At 60.8% G+C, this 17,996-nt stretch overlaps 1 protein-coding gene across 1 annotated transcript; it reads left to right on the top strand.

Moving 5' to 3' along the window:
- The first annotated feature begins 328 nt into the window (after positions 1-328).
- On the top strand, positions 329-14,059 carry BMI1 (BMI1 proto-oncogene, polycomb ring finger). Its single transcript, XM_052692305.1, has 18 exons — positions 329-486; positions 1,256-1,367; positions 1,477-1,540; positions 1,650-1,684; positions 1,969-2,029; positions 2,106-2,162; positions 2,244-2,303; positions 3,238-3,294; positions 4,718-4,836; positions 8,984-9,117; positions 9,371-9,467; positions 10,109-10,164; positions 10,272-10,322; positions 10,588-10,696; positions 10,785-10,830; positions 11,343-11,441; positions 11,734-11,814; positions 11,887-14,059. Exons 1-18 carry the CDS (start codon positions 357-359, stop codon positions 12,214-12,216), a joined length of 1,698 nt encoding a protein of 565 aa, XP_052548265.1. The 5' UTR covers positions 329-356; the 3' UTR covers positions 12,217-14,059.
- Positions 14,060-17,996: the final 3,937 nt, after the last annotated feature.

Here is a 17,996-nt window from a genome sequence, read left to right as displayed (position 1 = left end):
GCACGCACCGAGCGGGGCAGCCGAGGTGCGGAACGGGAGCGCTTGAACACCACAAAGGGCACAGCGTATTTACGCTGCACGGATTTGGCCACGTTTGCCCGCGGCCGGCCGGCGTCTCCCTTCCCGCGTCCGATCTCCGCAACACGCCGCCCGCCGCCCGCCGCCCGCTCCCGCGCCCGCCGCCGCCGCCCCGAGCGGGAGGAGGCGCCGCCAGGAGAACGCTCGGCGCTCAGCGCTCGGCGCTCGGGCTCAGCTCCCCGCCCGGCGGCGCCTCCTCCCGCCGGTGGCGCAGCCGCGACGGCTCCGCCTCAGCGGCGGCGGTCACGTGGGCGCGTGTCGAAGGTCACGGCGCCGCAATGGAGCTGTCGGCGTACGCTCAGGGCGGCTGCCGGCTGCTGGGCGACCCCCGGCGCCTGTCCCGCCGCGCCTATTCCGCGCTGCTCCGCGCCGCCTTCCGAGGCGTGCTGCAGCCCCACGGCGGCGTGGGTGAGCGGGAGCGGGCGGCGGGGCTCTGCGTGGGGCGGCGGGGCCGCCTGCGTGCCGCCTGCCGGGGTTAGGGGTGCGTGTGTGCCTGCGGGTGCGCGTGCAGTCGGGGTGTCCGTGCGTACTGGCGTCTGTGCGCGCGTGGGGATGTCCGTGCACGTGAGTGTCCGTGCGTGGGTATGGGTGTATGTACGTGCACATGGGGCTGTCTGCGTGCACGTGCGGGTGTGCGTGTATACAGAGCCACGTGCATGCGTGTGTGCGTCCACATCGGGGTGTGCATGCTTAGAGATGTTAGTGCGTGCACATAGAGGAACGTGCACGCATACAGGTGTATGTGCGCACACATGAAGGTGTGCTTGCACATGGGTCTGGGCATGCACGTAGGGATATGTATGCACGTAGGTGCTCGGGCATGCACGTAGGTGCGCACACGGGGTTGTGCGTGCACATAGGTGCTCGTGTGTGCACGCGGGCACGCGCGTACCGCGCCACCGGCCGTTCCGGGCCGTCCCCACCGGCCGGACCCCTCTCGCGGCCGCTCCGCTCCTCCGCCCGCTGAAGCTTTCGCCGCGTCCGTGCCCGCGCCCCTTCGCGTTTCTCCCCGGGTCGGGCTCGGGGCTGGGGGGAGCCGCTGCTGCCCGCGACCCCGATCAGAGGAGCGGAGCCGGGCGGGACGCGGCTTCGGGTCGCGGGATGGAGAGTGCGGCACGGGGCAGAAGCGCCGTCCCGCGGGCGAGCGGCGGTGTCGACAGCCCCGCGTCTCCCGCAGCCGACCCCGAGCTGAGCGACGTTGACCCCGCGGTGCTGAAGCAGTGCCACGCCGCCGCCGCCGCCTGCATCCTGGAGGCGGGCAGGCAGAGAGCCGACCGAGCGGCCCTCAGGTACTGATACCGCCCGCCACGGCCCCGGCAACGCCGCCGCACGGCGCCGGGGCTGGCGGGGTTCTGTGTGTGTGTTGGGGGCCGCCCATGGCCGTGTGTCCTCCTGCAGCGCGTGCCTGGAGGAGTGCAAGCTGGACAGGGAGCGGATCGAGCAGTTCTGCACCGAGTACCAGGTCTGGCACCCTTCTGTAACATGTCGGCGTTTTCTTTCTTCTGGAGCAATCGTTTCAAATTTGCAAATGTATTTTGCTCTCGCCTTTCTTTTTTTTTCCTTTTCTCCAGAAAAACCGGGAGGCACTGGAGGAGCTGCTGGGGAGGTAAGTGGGCACAGGGCCGCAGTAGGGGCTGCTCCAGCACTGCCTGGGGAGAACCAGGCACACTTCCCCTCATCCACGTCAACAGTAATGCTTTATTTTTTTTTTTAATTACCATTTTTTGTTGCATTTCTAACAAACTTTATAAAATAGCTATAGAAACTTGTCCCCCTCCTTTCCGTATTGCCCTTTAAGTCTCTGTGACCCATTGCAGCAGTGTTGCGTGCCACAGACAGGCAGTGTGGTCTCAGCCCTTCCCACACCGCCTGCTGCTGTCTCTCTCCCAGCATAGGCCGGGCCCCTCCACATGTGACAGATGTGTCCTGGCGCCTAGCATACCGCATCCAGGTAAGGGCAGGGGCACAGGGTTGTGGGACCCCCCCGCTGCCCTGGCCCTGCTGTGCTGAGCACTGTTCTGCCACAGACCCACGAGCTGCACCGAGCCTACCAGCCCACCTACCTGCTGACCCTCAGTACTGAGGTATGCGCTCCTCACACCCCTCTCAGTGCCATTTATGTCATTTTGCAGTAAAGCAGCCTGCTTTGGTTTTGTTTCCTACAGAACAGTGATGTGGGATCACAGCCAGACCTCAGCTTCAGCTGCACCATGGAGCAGCTGCAGGTACCCCTGCTCCCTCCCTGTTTTTCTGCCTGGCTCCCGCTCTGGATGGCAATGTCTCTAGCACTTTTTCAGTCACAATTAGATGGCACAAATAATTATTAAAAAAAAACAACAACAACAAAAAAAAAAAACAACCAAACCAAAAAAGCCACCAACCAATCAAACCAAAAACAACAGGCAGGAGGGGAGGATTTGCTGTGCTACACTTCTAGTCATGGTCTTAATTGAAGTTGTAAAGTGACTGATTTCAGTGGCATGTGCTGCTTTCTGTACACGCATAGATGGTGGGTATGCTGTCACACATATGTTTGGGAGGGAATGCATCACTTCCCCAAAACCCTTGTCCCAGTGGTTCAGAGAAGCTGCTGAAGCAAGCAGCTGAATGACATGTCATGCTCCCAAGTAGGGAATGAACTGAAGCCAGTGTCGGTGTGTAGGTGACACACCGGCAGTGTGATGAAGCAAACATTGAGCTCTGCTCTGTGCTGTAGTTATGTGCCTGTGCAAAAGGGAGGGAACTGGAGGCACTGGGAGGCATCTTTGCCAGTGCCCATGTTTGGGTTGATGGCTGCCCCAGGCAGGACTGGCACATGGTGTAGTCCCTGTGCAGAATGGTACTCAGGGTATTTTCAGGGTGGAAGAAGTGCTTACGGTGCTCAGAGCAGCGATGTGCAGCAGCCATTGCAGCTATACTGATGTGCTAAGGACAGCAATGTATGTTAGTAGGTCATATATATCACAAGGCATTGTCCTTCAGTTCCAGTGTACCACCCTATTTTACAGCAGAAAAAGTGTAAGAAACGGAACGATTTGCTTGTGTTGTCCAATGGACGAGGGTGAACTCCAGGATATCCCATGCTGCTATGCACAGAGGGCACTGTGACACCAGGTGCTGACCTTTCCGAAATTCATTCTGAGGTGTTCCCTCTCCCAGGATTTGGTCGGGAAGCTGAAGGACGCTGCGAAGAGTCTGGAGAGAGCAACACAGCTGTGACCGAGGGCAGCCGGGCACTGCGTGAGAACATTCCCAATGGCAAAGACCCTTCTGTGCACATCTCAATGTACATCTCTTGATCCAAACCATTTTGTAGTGATTTCTAGATGTGAATTAAGCAAGCTGTTGGCATGGAATATGCAGTTGGTATTCCTCACTCCTGTTACATTTTCTTGAAAATTAACGCTTCAGTTAAATACTGCCTCAACCGTTGTGTCTGCAGAGCATCCCTCCTCTTTTATGCTGTGCATTTTCAATTAAAGACGATTTTCCCTTCTCGTACCGACTGGACGCAGCTCCCCACACCCGAGGGCGCCGTGTCGGCACGGGCCGCGGTTGAGACCTGCCTCCTCCCGGGGCACCACACGCCGACGGCCGCTCCGTGTTCCTCTTGGGCCGATCCCGGAGCCCGACTGCAGCTTTCCCCCTACCTCGCGCCTGGCGATGCCCCCCACCCGCACCTGCCGCCGGGGGGAGCGCGGGCGCCGCGGGACGGGTCGGGTCGGTCCGCCCCCCCGGGGAGGCGCGGAGGGGCCCCGACGAAGGGCAGCGGCTCGGCCCCGGCGCAGCCCCGCTCCGCGCTGCGGGGCTCTGCCGCTTCCCCCCGCCCCCGAGGGGCCCCGCGCGGCGCTGCCCCACGCGTGGGCGCGGGAGGGCCACGCAACAAGTGCGGCGTGGGGGGCCTCGAAGGGGGGGGGTGGACGCGCGTGGCCGCGGGGGGGGGGGGGGGGGGGACGAGAGGAGGGGGCGGAGGGAGGAGGCAGAGGGGGCGGTGGGAGCGGGCGGGGAGCGGGGCCGGGGCCGGGCGGGGGTCGGGCCGGGGCGGGGAGGCGGCGGCGAAAAGGAGGCATCGGCGGCGCGCGGGCGGGCGCGTGCAGGGCCGGGGGGAGGGGAGGGGGTGGCGGGGGGGGCGGGGGGGGCGGGGGGAAGCGGGGGAGGAGAAGGGGGGCAGGGGGCGGGGGGGAGGCGGCCGGGTGCGGGATTGGGTCACGGGGAGGCGGCCGGCCCCGGCCGCACCGCCGCTAATTCCCAGGCCACCCTTAAGGAATGAGGAGCCCCACGTGACGCTGGCGGGGCGGGCGAACTCCGAGCCATTTTGGGGACGGTGTCAGTTTCCAGTGTGTGCCTTCAGCCTCGCGTTTTTCCCTCCTCCGCCCTCCCTCCCTCGTCCCCCCGCCACCAACTATGAAATAATCATAATAAAAAAAAAAAAAAACGGCGAGCGGGCGGCGGAGCGGGGGGGAGCGGGCGAGACAATGGGCCGGAGCGGGCGGCCCCCGGCCGGCTGAGCCCGGCGCGGCCCCGCGCGGCGCCGAGGGAACGCCGAGGGTCGGCGGAGCGGCGCGGACACGGCGGTCCCGCGGGCGGCATGAGCGGAGCGCCGCGGCGGCGGCGTTGGTGCGCTCCTCGCGATTGACAGCGTCTGCAGTTCATTTCAAGATGGCCGCTTGGCTCACATTCATTTTCTGCTGAACGACTTTTAACTTTCATTGTCTTTTTCGGCCGCCCCGATCGTCGCCCGCCGGCTCCCTTTTCCGGGTACGTATGCGGCGGGGTGGCCCCGGGCGGGCGGGGGGCGCCGGGGGGCGGCGGGCGCGGGGCGTCCCCGCTCGGCGCGGTACGGAGCGGCGCTGACAGCCCCGCGCCCGCCGCACGCGCGCACACACACACACGGCGGCGGCGGCGGCGGCCCGGGCGGCCGCTTTCGTTACGCGCCCACGGCGCCCGATTTTAGTTCCTTTCTTCCCCCCCGAGCCCCCGAGCGGCTTCGGGCGCGCACGGCCCCCGAGGAGAATATTTGTATTTGCGGCCCCCGCTGCCGGCCCGGCCCCGGCGCCCTTTGTTTAAAGGCAGATTTTGACGGAACGGGGACGATCGCGAAGCGCGGAGCCGCCCGGGTCTAGCGAGCGCGGGGCTCTCGGCGATCAACGCGGCCGGGGGGGGCGAAGGGGCCCCCGAGCGCGGTCGTTTTATAGGGACGGGGCCGTTGGGGGGCGGCGGTCCCCGCGCGGGGGCTGTTAGGCTGCGGGCCGCCCCGCACCGAGTGTTATTAACTTAAGTTGGGCGAGCGGCGGGGCAGAGCGGGCGGCGGTAAGATGGCGGTCCCCGGCTGCTCCCGGCGCCTCTCTCCCGGCCGTGCAGAAAACGGCGAAGTTTGGGGTAACCCCGCTGCGAGGGGCGGCGGGGGGGGCAGCGCCGGGACCGAACTTTTTTTTCTCTTTTTTTCTTTTTTTTTTCGTAGTTTTGGGTTGAGATTGTGGTTTTAAGTGTGGGCTTCGGAGCGGTGTGCGGGGTGCGGAGCCCCGGAGCAGAGGGACGGAGGGGCGGACGGGACCGCGCTCGATCGAGGGTTCCTTCTCTCGGGCCCCGGAGGGGACCACGCGTGCAGCCCCGCCGTGTGCAGCGCCGCGCGTGGGGCCCCCGACGGCCGCGGACGGACGGCTGTGGAGGTGTGTGCGGGTGCGTGGCCTGGCGAAAAATACATGCGGGCAGGGGCCGTGGGGCGTTGTCCATATTTGCGAAAAATCAGGTAAAAATAAAGGGGAAAAAAAAAAGCGCGGTTCTGTGGAAGTCGGAGAGACGCTTTTCAGCTTTTAGAAACTTTGCTTGCTGCTCCGCTCCCCACGAGGCTCGGGGACCCGGCCGGCTGTGTGCCCGTTCCCGGTCGGGAAATGCTGGGAGCACCGCTGCGAGCCCCAAGCGTTCCGAGCAGCCCCGGGGGGCCGTCCCCGGGATGGGGGCTGCAGCCTCGTGCCGTGCCGAGCGCTGCCCCGGCCGTCCCCGACGTACAGCGTGCACCTCGGGCCGGTTCCGGGGGACACGCTGCGGAGTTAACGCGGGGCCACGGCGGCTGCTTAAAGGACGGGTTCTTTTCCTCTCTGTCCCGGCTGTTCCCTGGCTGCAGGGCGAGGACTCGGAGCCCCCTCGGGAAGCCCCGTCCCGTCGCTCCCTGAAGCACCGCGGGGGTAGAGCGGGGCGGCCCGACCAGGGGCTGTCCGTGGGCTCCATCGGGGAACATCGGGCAGAGTTCGGGAGTCGGTTGCTTTTATGGATTTGTGATAATGCCGCTGATCCTGAGCAGGGGAGTACCCTTCTGGTTTTCTTCATTTTGACATCACCCGTATAAGGCCTCTCAATAATCGGTTGCGGGCAGTGTGTGCTGCCGGCGGGTGTTATCTCCCTGTGTTTGGGTCGGGCCGCTCTATGTGTCGGGTTAAACACTCACGTGTTGTCCCAGCCCGGAGTTGCCGGGTGACCTCGTCAAGCACTACCAGTGCTTTGGAAAAATCCAAAGGTGTTTCGCTGCTGCCCAAATCCAGGGCTGAGGCTGAGGCTGTGTGCGCGCGTGTGCGTGGGGCCAGTGCGCGGGGCAGGGACCGATGCCAGTGGTTGTCCTGTCGGGCAGGGATCGCAGGGTGACACAGTGCTGACACAGACGGTCTGCGGGTGGTGAATCCCTCGCGTTGAGGGGGGGGTCGACAAAACGCATGTCAGGGTTAATTCAATCCTCCATTTATGAAGGAGTGAAATAAACGCGTCGATGTATTGAAAAGTTGGTCCCAGAGCGCCAGGGATGGGGAGAAATCCTTGCTCAGCTTCCTGCTGAGGTTATTCTGGGCTGTTGGGAGCGGTGAGCACTGAGCGGGCAGAGCCAGAACCGGGCGGACAGCGCGGCAGGGCGCTGTTGTGTCTCCTGCACAGCAGCTCTGGGTGCCTCTTTGGGAGTGCGGAGCGGAGGGTCAGGGACCCTGGAAGAGCCATTCACGTGGAACGCAGCGGGGCGGGCTCCCGTTTTGCTGCCCGATGTAGGGGCAGGTCTAAGCCGGGGTGCTTTGGACGCTTCGCTTTTCTCTGTGCCTGTTCGCTCCGGTTTGGTATTGGGGAGCTCGTTTGGAGCTCCTCCTGGAGCAGCAGCAGCATCATCAGCAGAAGTTTCCGTGCCGAGGTCGCTCGTTGGCGCTGTGCGCTGCTCTCGGGCTGCGCCGTGCCCGGTCCGGGGCAGCGTGGCCGAACCGCGGAGCCCCCGGGAACGCCGCGCGTGCCCTCCTCGCGCTGCACGGTGCTGGGAGCAGCGCCCCGAGGGGCGGTGGCTCCGCGCGGGGCCCGGGGAGCGGCGTCGGGCGCGGACTGCGAGTGGGGGGCGGCGCCGAGGGCGGGAGGGACCCGGTGGCGGGCGGCATTGCTCGGGCTCGGGCGGGCAGAAGGCTATCTGCCGTACCGCTGCCGGGGCTGGTGGGGCGTGTTCCCGCGGAGCGTTTTCCCCTTCGGTTCGCGTTCCCTCTCGTTTTCAATAGTGAGTGTGCATGGAACGTCGGTGCCGCTGCACCCGATAGGGTTTATGGGTTTCAGGCTGCGAAGATGACATTTGTTTTTCGCTCCCGTCGCCGCGTCGTGTTGACAAGGTGTTGATTTAGCTTTAGGAATGGTTTGGTCACATGGTCCTTCGTGTGTTGTTACGGAGGTACAGTTTAAGGTCGGTTTGGGCTTTGCATTCTTCCCTCCCCCCCCCCTCGGTGCGCCTCTTCGTGACCCAAAAGAAGGGTTATAAGAACCGGGACGTGTGTTCTGCCTCATCCCTTCGCCCGGCGCTTCGAGCCTCTGACCCGCTCCCGCGGAACTTCGCCCCGCTCCGCTTCGGCCACGGGAGGCGTTCAGATGAGCCTCAAAAGAGGGGGGAGAGAAAGACAGAACGCTGCGGCGGGGAGAGGAGAGGAGCGGCGGAGGCAGGCAGGGAGCGGAGGGGCCGCGGGCGCGGTGCCCGGCGCGGGAACGGGCGGGGAGCGGCGGGGGCGAGCGGCGGCTCAGCGCAGCTCCTCGCCCCGAGTCGACGTGGAGAGAGAGAGGCCCCCGCGAGGATCCGAAATGGCCGAGGCTCGGGAGGAGCCTCCCGCGCTCGCCTCGGCCCGGCTCGGCCCCGCACCGCGCCCCGCGCCCCTCGAGGCCGAACCCCCTCCACCCCCCCTCCCCGGCGGCTCCCGCCGCCCTCCCCCTGCCCGCCCTTCCCTTCCCCTCCCCTCCTGCCCATCCCCTCCCCTCGCCGCTGGGCTCCCAGACCCCCGCGGGCCGCTCTTCTCCTCCACCCCCTCCGCCAGCCCCCGGGCCCCGCGTCCCACCCCCCGGCCCGGCTCGGCTCGGCCCGGCCCACCCCCCCGGCCGCCCCCCCGCCCGGCTCTCGCGTGTTCCCAGCGGTGGCAGGATGCCAAGTGTAAGTGTAAGTTGCTATAGCAACCCCCTCGGAGAGCGGAGCGGATCCGGATCGGCACCGAGCGGCAGCCGCGGCCGCCCGGACCCCCTCGCGGCCCGGCCCCGCCGCCCGGTGCCCGGCCCCGCCGCGAGGTGCGTGTCCCCCCCCCCCACCCTCCCCCCGCCTCCCCTCCCCGCTCTCCGGAAATGCCAGGGCAGCCGCACCGGGAGGCGCTGGTTCCCCTTTGTGCTGCTCGCCGGCAGCCCGGTGCCCGGCCGGCCCCGCTGAGCTCCGCGCCGCGCCGCGCCGCGCCGGCAGCCCCGGCTCCGAGCCCGGCGCCCGGCGGAGAGCGTCCGCGCCTCCACGCGCTGCGCCCGGCCGGCTCCGCGCCCCCCGCGCTGCGCCCCGCACGGCCCGGCTCGGCCGCCGCCGCCCTCCGCCGGGCCCCGCACCTGGGAAGCGGCCCCGCTGAGCGGCTCGCACCGGCCGTGTGTGTTGCAGAGCCGCCTCGCCCCGCGCCAAAATGCACCGGACGACCAGGATCAAAATCACCGAGCTGAACCCGCACCTCATGTGCGTGCTGTGCGGCGGGTACTTCATCGACGCGACGACCATCATCGAGTGCCTGCACTCCTGTGAGTACCGCGGCACCGCGGCTCGTCCTGGCGACGGCCCTACGGTCTTTGTTAAAGGCGCAATATATGTGCTCTAAGCGTCGCCTTTTCATGTTAATCGCGGCCGATTTGAGTATTTGTTTAGCTTAAGCGGCGCGCTGCTGACAATGGCCGATTCCCGGCCGCATAGTTTAGGAGATCGCACCTCTCTCTGTCTATGCATGCTCGGTGTCACCTCCGACCGTCGCTAAAGGCTCCCGTGTTTGCCTTGCAGTCTGCAAGACGTGCATCGTGCGGTACTTGGAGACGAGCAAGTACTGCCCGATCTGCGACGTCCAAGTGCACAAAACCCGGCCGCTGCTCAACATCAGGTAGGGGCGGGCGCGCCGCGCGGGGCCGCGCCGTTGGGCGATCTTATCTCCGCGTCGCGATTTCAATCTGAAAGGAGCCGTGAATTTACGGGCTGCCTCGCGGCCAGGCGCTCTCTTTGGACTTTTGTCATTGATGGAAGCCGAAGGTTCCGCCGGGTGCGAGCGGAGTCGCGTCGGGCTTTGCGGAGGGAGGCTGCGGCGGGCACGGTGCCGTCCCCGCGCCTCACAGCGCCCGCAGCTCCCGTCGCCGCTTGCCGTTTCCCACGGCCAAACCTCGGCCCCCCGAACTTACCGGAACTCCGGCAGCCGAAAGCCGAACCCTTTCGGCATGCTTCTGCTGCCAGAAGCATTTTCTCCGCGCCGTTCCTTTCTGCCGCTCCTCGTTTTCTGTGGAGGAATTGTAGGTTTAGGCAGAATGATTTTTCGGCGGCACTGCCGCGGTAGACCCGGCTTTAGTTTTACAGCGGTGCTCAGAGCTGCGTTAGTTTGATTTTAAGCTCCTGTAAGCTGCGTTTTATGGGCGGCCTCCCGCGAGGCCGGGAGTCCCGCCTGCTGTTGGCAGAGGTTACATGGCAGGAGCTGCTGCTTGCATCGAAACGCTGCTTCGTGCGCTCAGCACTGTGCTCAATGCTTCTTTCCAGGTCAGATAAAACTCTCCAGGATATTGTGTACAAGCTTGTGCCGGGCCTTTTCAAAAGTAAGTACCAAAAAGCAGAAGAAATACCCCGAACCCAGAACTGCTCTCCCGCGTCCCTGCTGGGAGCTGCAAGGAGGTTCTGATGCCCCACGTGTGTTTTTCCCCAGATGAAATGAAAAGAAGAAGGGATTTCTATGCTGCTCATCCGTCGGCTGATGGTAAAAGCTTCTCACTCCCGACCCTAATCGATGGCGCGTTGCCCCCGGTGCTCTACTCTTTCCTTTTTAACTCTCAAGCGCTGTGTTGTCGGGGTGGAATTTTAAGAAGTAAATTCAGCATGATAAAAGTTTGCTGCTTTGGCGGTTCCATAGATTTAATCGTAATCTCACCGTGGGGATTTTTTTCTTTTCCTCCTCACCGAGAATTGCCCTTCTTCCTGATTTGAATTTCAAAATGTAAATTATTGTGGAAATTTCTGCGCAGCTGCCAATGGCTCTAATGAAGACAGGGGAGAAGTGGCTGACGAAGACAAAAGAATTATAACAGACGACGAGATAATAAGCTTATCCATTGAGTTCTTTGACCAGAACAGGCAAGTTCCTGAGTGGCAGTATTTTATGCTCACCTGACCGATAGCAGCTCTTTGTTATTTGTTGTAATTGTTTCATTTCTCCTCGCAGACTGGAACGAAAAGGAAATAAAGAGAAAGAAAAATCAAAGGAGGAGGTAAATAACTTTCCTTTACCCCAGAGAAATGTGGCACAGCCACGAGCAGTTCCTCGTGGGTTTGTAGCTGGGAAAAATAGCTGGTTTGTGATGAGGACAAAAGGAGCGCACCTCCCAGCACTGTGGGTTTCCTGCAGCTCCACGTGCTGCCAGCTCCTAGAAACAGCAAGTAGCAAATGCTGGCAGTGTCACTCTTAAAGTTGAATCTGATTTTTTCTGTGTGTGTGATTTTGTAATAAATAAATCATTTATTTATTTATTTTAGTCAGCCTGTAATGCATATGCATTGTTGAAAGAGATGTAGTGTGAGATGTAAGTCTTCTTTTGTAAAATCAGTGGCTTTTTAATTATTTTTTTCTGGAGCTGTGATTTACCATGTCGTTCCGTTGTCCCTTAGAAGAGCAGAAATTGCTGTATTGCAGTTCTTAATTGAACAATGTGCATTTTTAAAATGTCACCTATGATGGTAAGAGTGCAGCTTTGGTGACCCGTGCCCTTTGTTGTGCCGATAGGTGAATGACAAGAGATACTTGCGCTGCCCGGCAGCAATGACAGTGATGCATCTACGAAAGTTCCTGCGGAGCAAGATGGACATCCCCAACACTTTCCAGGTACCTTGCTGCTCCATCCCTGCTAATGCTGCTGGCATCCTACATGCTTTGGGTTTCTGGCCGTGTATGTGTGGAGTTGGCAGCATGCTTGTGGGAGTGAGGGTGTTATTTAAAATACCTCATGGAGGGTTTGGCCATGCTGCAGATACCGAGGTGTGAGGGGATTAATTGATCTTTTTAGTATATGTGAAAATTCCCAGTTCCCTTTGTGCTGGGCCCGGTGCTTTGGAGCGCTCTGAGGCTGCCTTCAGCACAGAGCTGCACGCTGACACCGGGCTGCACCTCCCGGCAGATCGACGTGATGTACGAGGAGGAGCCCCTGAAGGACTACTACACGCTGATGGACATTGCCTACATCTACACCTGGAGACGGGTAATGTCTTGGTGGCACGCAGCGGCCTGGCGGGGTGGTTCCCGGGGTTCTGACGGGTCTCTTGCCTTGCAGAATGGCCCGCTGCCCCTCAAGTACCGCGTGAGGCCCACCTGCAAGCGGATGAAAATCGGCCACCAGCGAGAAGGCCTCAGCAACAGCGGCGAGCTGGAGAGTGACTCCGGCAGCGACAAGGCCAGCAGCCCGGCCGGGGGGCTGCCCTCCACCTCCTCCTGCCTGCCCAGCCCCAGCACGCCGGTCCAGTCCCCCCACCCGCAGTTCCCACACATTTCCAGCACCATGAACGGCACCAGCAGCAGCCCCGGCAGCAATCACCAGTCCTCCTTCACCAACAGAGCACGGAAATCCTCCATAAACGGCTCCTCGGCCACTTCGTCCGGCTGACAACCCGGCCCCGACCCTCCTCTCTATAGATCTCTCATGCCATTACAGCTTTATAGATGCTAATACACGTGACTCTCGTCCAAACTGCTTTCTTTTGTAGTGACACTGAACTTGGCTATAAAAGGCGAACTAGGTGACATTTGCTGTGGACGTTAATTGCGACGCGAGATTGAAATGTAAATGGTTTCCAAAGGACCGGGAAGCAAACAGAAGTGACACCTGGGTGTGCTGAGTGCTGCGGGGCCCTCAGCCCGACCGAGCTGGTAGAAGCCCTGGGATATAGCTGGTTAACCCAGACTAACTCCTCCACCGCGTTCTCTTCGATTGTTATTGTTATTATGCCGTTTTGTGAACCTGTAGAAAGCAAGTGCTTTTTCATCTTGAAATTCGACGAAACAGAAAGGATATGCATAGAATAATGCATATATGTAGCCATGTCACTGTGAATAACAATTTTTGCGTATTAGCCATTTTGATTCTTATGTTGCATCCTTAATTCTCTGTTGCTGCACAGAACCGATCAAACGAAAAGTAAACTTCAGTTTTACAATCTGTATGCCTAAAAGCGGGTATTACCGTTTTATTTACTGACTTGTTTAAATGATTCGCTTTTGTAAGAATCAGATGGCATTATGCTTATTGTACAATGCCATATTGGTATATGACATAACAGGAAACAGTATTGTATGATATATTTATAAATACTATAAAGAAAATATTGTGTTTCATGCACTCATGATATGGTTGTTAAGTTTCAGAACCGGTTCGACCCTTGCAGATGCCGCCTGGTTGAGCTCTGCTCGCACTGCCATAGAGCTGCAGCGCTGAGGAAGCACAGCCACTCTGATAACCTGGAGGCGATTGCCAATCCCGAAAGCATTTGACTGCCTTTGTCTTTTTTTTTGTTGTTGTTGTTCCCCCAAGTGGTCTATTTTACTTTACCAAATGTTGTTGAAGTGATGAAGTGAAGGAAAAAAAAAAAGCAAAAAAAAACCAAAAAAAAAAAAAAAGCAAAAAAAAAAACCAACAAAAAAGTTAAGGGAGATGAAAGTAATTGACGTGCTTGATTGCCTTTTTATTACTTGGTGTGGTGGGGACTGTGTTTTTAAAAGCACACGGAATCATTATAGAAGCCATAAACTATTTGGTATAAATTTTAAGGAGCCAGCAGTTCGCTGGGTGAAGGCATTTTATCTAAATTTCTTTTAATATATACGGATATGGTACAGTACTAACTTCATTAGAGCTTAACAGGTACTTGACTCCTTCGATAAATTGCGGAGAATGCCTCCTCGGGGAGGGCCGCCAGTGGGGGCGTTTCCTGGGGGCTCCTGAGGGTTTGGTTTGTTCAGCAGAAGGAACTTTTCTGACACCAAACAGAATGGCCCGGAACACTTTTCAGTTTGTTCTTTGCTTTGGTCGAACTTCGTGTGTGTTCATCACCCACCAGTTATACATTTGTGAGGGTGTTTATTCTATATGGATATTGTTTCATGTTTGTACGGGAAAATTGTAGTTAAACATTTCATTGTCTCCAGTCTGCAAAAGAAGCACAATTCTATTGCTTTGTCTTGCTTATAGTCATTAAATCATTACTTTTGCATATAAATTGCTGTTATTTGTCCCGCTTGTTTTTATAGACCAGGTGATTGCAAACCCTCCACAAGGTTCTTGCTTATTGATGTATAATGTCTTGTTAAACAAGAGTTGATATTTTTTCCTGTAGTAAACATGTACAGTTCGATTTCAACGGTAAAAAACTTCAGTTTTATATACACGAATAACTTTCATTTATAGTTGATCAAAGAAATAAACAAATAAAAGGGATAATTCATTGAAAAAAGAGCAGATGAACTTTGTCGGTAACGCGGCGTTGAAGGAAAGACATACTGCTCTCGTTGCAGTCTGTCGGGTCGGACGAAAGCTGGGCAATGAGTGGAGCGGCGCGGCAGTGCCAGGCAGCCCTGCAAGGCTCAGTGCCGTGGCAGCCCCGCAAGGCTCCGGCAGTGCCGCGCCGGCTGCGGCGCTCGCAGCGCACGGCCGCGGTGCGCCAGGCGGTGTGCCGGGCCCCGCCGGGAGCTGCGCGTCGAGCGGCACGGCTGCGAGGGCGGAGAGCGGGGCAGGGCCGGGCTGGAGGAGCGCGGAGAGAAGCTGCGGAGCCGCTGTTGTGTGTAAGGTGCTCCGCGCGGCCGTGTCTCGGCGCGGTTCCCTCGGCTGTCGGCTACACGCTTCGTCCTGTCGGAAGCGGTACGAGTCAAACCCAGCCCCGAGCCTAAAGCAAAGCGCTGCGCGTTACGCACGGTCGCAGAACGGTGCTCTGTTTGTACCGGGAGGAGCTGAAAATCACCGCTGTCCGAGTTTAAATCAAACTTCTCGTCGTGAAGTGTCCGTGCAGAGCGAGGCGGTGACACGGGATAGATGCCTCCCTCCGAGGGCCGTTCAGCTCTCCGCCTTCTCTTCGCTCCTCCGCCAGAAGTGGAGCGGCCGCCGCAGCCCCTCCCGCCGCACTCCCGCAGCCGCCGCCGCTCGGGCTCCCGCGCGGGGCTCGGTCCGGGAGCGGGGCAAGAAACTCAGCCGGGCGCTGCGCGGCGTTCTTCTGCGAGAAGACAGAGGGCGGGGGTCTGCGGCAGCGCTTGCGGGTTCCCGCTGCTGGGAAAGAGCTCCCAACCAACTGATCGTGACAGGAGGCTGCTCATCCCCCGACGTTTCATTTGTTGGGATCGGGGAAGAAAAGCCGAAGTTCGCGAGATTGTAGGAGCGCGTTCAGCAACCCGGCCGAATAAAAGCAGGGGCGGGTGTGGTGCTGACTATTCGGCTTTCCGCCCATTCTGACTGCTCGCGTCTCCCTACCGGGCTCTGGGGATGGCGGGCTCGGAACGGGGCATTGGCAGGAGGAGATCCGGGGCAGCGGGCAGGAGGCTGCCGGAAAGGCAGAGGAAGGCTGTGAGGAGCCTAGTTCCCCCCGGGGCGCGCACTGCGGTCGGAACGCCGCGTCTCTCTCGGCTCGGAGCCGTGTCTGTGGCGAGAGCGGGAAGATGCGGGGGGCCCCGCTCTCTCCGAGAGGCCCTTCCCGGTTTTCTGGTGATGGAGAAGGCTCTGAAACGCTCAGGCGGGGACGACAGACGGAATGCCGTTGTTTTTCCTTTTTCCCCGCTGCCGTCGAGGACGAGCCGCTCGCCCCGGGCAGCCAGGTCCTGTCCCGCTCGTTTCGCTGCGGATGCTCCAGGTCAAGGCGCGACAGGATAGGCTCGCGGACCTACCCCTCAGCCCTCACCCCGCGAGTCCTTCGCCCCTGCCTCGCTCTGTCCCGCGGGCTCGGAGCACTACCCGTCTCCTTTGGCCGCCGGCGAGGCCCGCGGAACTCCCGCACATTCCATCCACGAACCGTACCGCTCTCAGCCCGGTGTGGCGGCGGCACCTCGCGCCCTCCCAATGTTCAGAGGGTGAAATTCGGAGACAATGTTTACCCAGCCAAGTGTTTCCTGTTTCCGCTGTTAATTTTTAACGTCCTCGCTTCTACTCTGGGTACTTGAAACGGATTTCCTTCATTTTACTACAAACTTTCTTTTTCACGATCTCTCCAGAGCCGCGTTTGTTTTACAACCGCGGAGATAATAAACAACAATAACAAGAAGAAGAATGAAGGGCGAACCGGAGCGGCGGGGCGGCACGGAGCGGGCACAGCCTCGGAGCCGCAAAGAAAAGGAGGCCGCCCTTGGGGCCGCGCAGACGGGGCGGGAGGCGGTCGCGCACCGCTCCTCTCCGCGCCGGCGGGGCCACAACCGGCTGTACTGGGGCGGCCGCATCTCCGCCGCCGCGGAGTGGAGCGGAGCGCGGCCTCCGCCCGGGCAGAGGCCATTTTGCGCCTGCGCAGCTCTCCCGCCTCGCGCCTGCGGAACTTCCCCCGCGCTCCACCGGATTCGAACGGGACCCGCGCAGGACCCGCGCAGCACCGCGCACCCGGCAGCGGGGCACCCCGTTTCCCCTCCCGAGGCATCCGCAGAGCCCGACGGCTCCGCGCAGGCCTTTCCCTCGCCACCTCCGCGCTAGGTGCTCGGGGCTCGTAGGCTGTGCAGCTGGTTTGTTGCTAGTGGCAACCACACGACAGCGATTTGCAGCTCGTTCTACTGCCGGTGCCTCTCGTTCCACCTTCTCGCGCACACCGGCACGTCGCCGGAGGGTCCTCACTTTCCAGCCGCGAGGACAACGGTGGGGCTGGCAGACGGGGCGGGCGCCGGGCGTCGCGCGGATTTTGCGTTTCCCCCGTTCGTTTGCGAGCTGCCCGCGGCCGCAGCCCGGAGCCAGGGTGGGCGAAGCGATCGTGGGACCCCGTAGGGAGATGCAGGCAGCGCGCACCCGTAGCCCCAGCGGTGGACACGAAGGGAGAGCTCATTCCTTTCCACTGCCCGAACAAACGCGGCTCCGGCTTTCGGTTTTGGACCGTCTAAAAATATTTATTTTGCATTATTATTGTTATTATTTTGATGGTACTGCAGAGAAGCCGTCGGTTCCAGGGGAAACCAGAGGTGCAACCATCCGCAGGTGGCAAAAGGGCTAAGCCCCAGCAGCTGGCATTTCCTGGCCCCATCCCGCAGACAACCCGAAACACTCTGCCCATTTCCCATCTGTTTCTCTCTCATCGTTTTTGTTCTGCCTTTGCCCACCGTGGTGGCGACGCACAGCTCCCCACTGGCAGGAGCCGTGCGACGGTGGAACCGCGGCAACACATGGTAATGTCCTCTTCGGTGGGAAAAAAGAGAAGTCCTCTTCCCAGTGCCCCGACTTCGATGCCTTCGCCCCACAGAACTACTTCGTTCCATAGAAGAGTCCCACAAATGGAATCCGATGCCGGGAGCGCGGGGTGGCACCGCGGGACACCTAGAGCCACTGGGAGCCGTGCGGAACAGCTGTAGCGGAGTGGGCTGCGGGACAGCCCCGATGAAGTCCCGCCTGGAGCCGGGTTGGTCATGACAAAGCCGACCTTAGGCTGGAAAATTAAACCATTTCTTGCAACGGTTCAAATATTTCTCTTGCAGTGCATGACCTATCCCGGGTTGCACACCCTTCGCTCAGCGATGGAGCGTCTCATTCCCCAATAGTCCGACCACTCGTGACCCCCCATTCAGCAAGCCAAGCACTCGAACCCCGAACCGCGGGGGGAAACCCCGGGCTGTGCGCGTCGTCCTCCCACCGGCACGCGTTAAAATCTCTTTTTTGCAAACCTATTTTTTTGCTCAGAGGTGGAACCATCCGCCCGACGGGGACACTCCATGGGAACACCTCGTGGGGACATCCCGCGGGCACATTCCACAGCCGCCGTGCGGTGCGGCTGGACACGTCGCCTTCTTTCTGCCGGAGCCGTAATAGTAGCGGCCGTATCGCGGTACCGCTGGGCACGGGCTGTCGAGGGACGTCAGCTGAGAGGCGACGGCCGCGGAACACCCCCGGCCGTGCCACCGCCCGGCGCCCCGGCCCTCCAGAGCCCCACGAATACCTTTACCGTCCACCTGGCCGAGGAAAAAAGCTGCGTCCCGGCGCCCTCCGGCCGCCAGAAAGCCAGACGCGATACCGATCGGGACATTTGGTGGCCGTTCTCCCGTCCCTGCTTATTTCTGAAGCCGACGCGCCCGCTCACGGCGACGTCACAGCCGTCAGTGATTTTCCGTTCTCGGTACTTTTGCGAGAACTCCGGCGACGTTTCCGCAGCCGCGTTCGCGCGGCGTTTGGCCCCGCGATGCCGTCCGCTCCGTGCGCTGCTGCGGCCACGCAACGGCCCCCCG

This window comes from Tympanuchus pallidicinctus, unplaced genomic scaffold (assembly GCF_026119805.1).
Source record: "Tympanuchus pallidicinctus isolate F22 unplaced genomic scaffold, pur_lepc_1.0 scaffold3, whole genome shotgun sequence".
Taxonomy (NCBI): Eukaryota; Metazoa; Chordata; class Aves; order Galliformes; family Phasianidae; genus Tympanuchus; species Tympanuchus pallidicinctus.
This window is presented reverse-complemented; position numbering and strand designations above follow the sequence as displayed.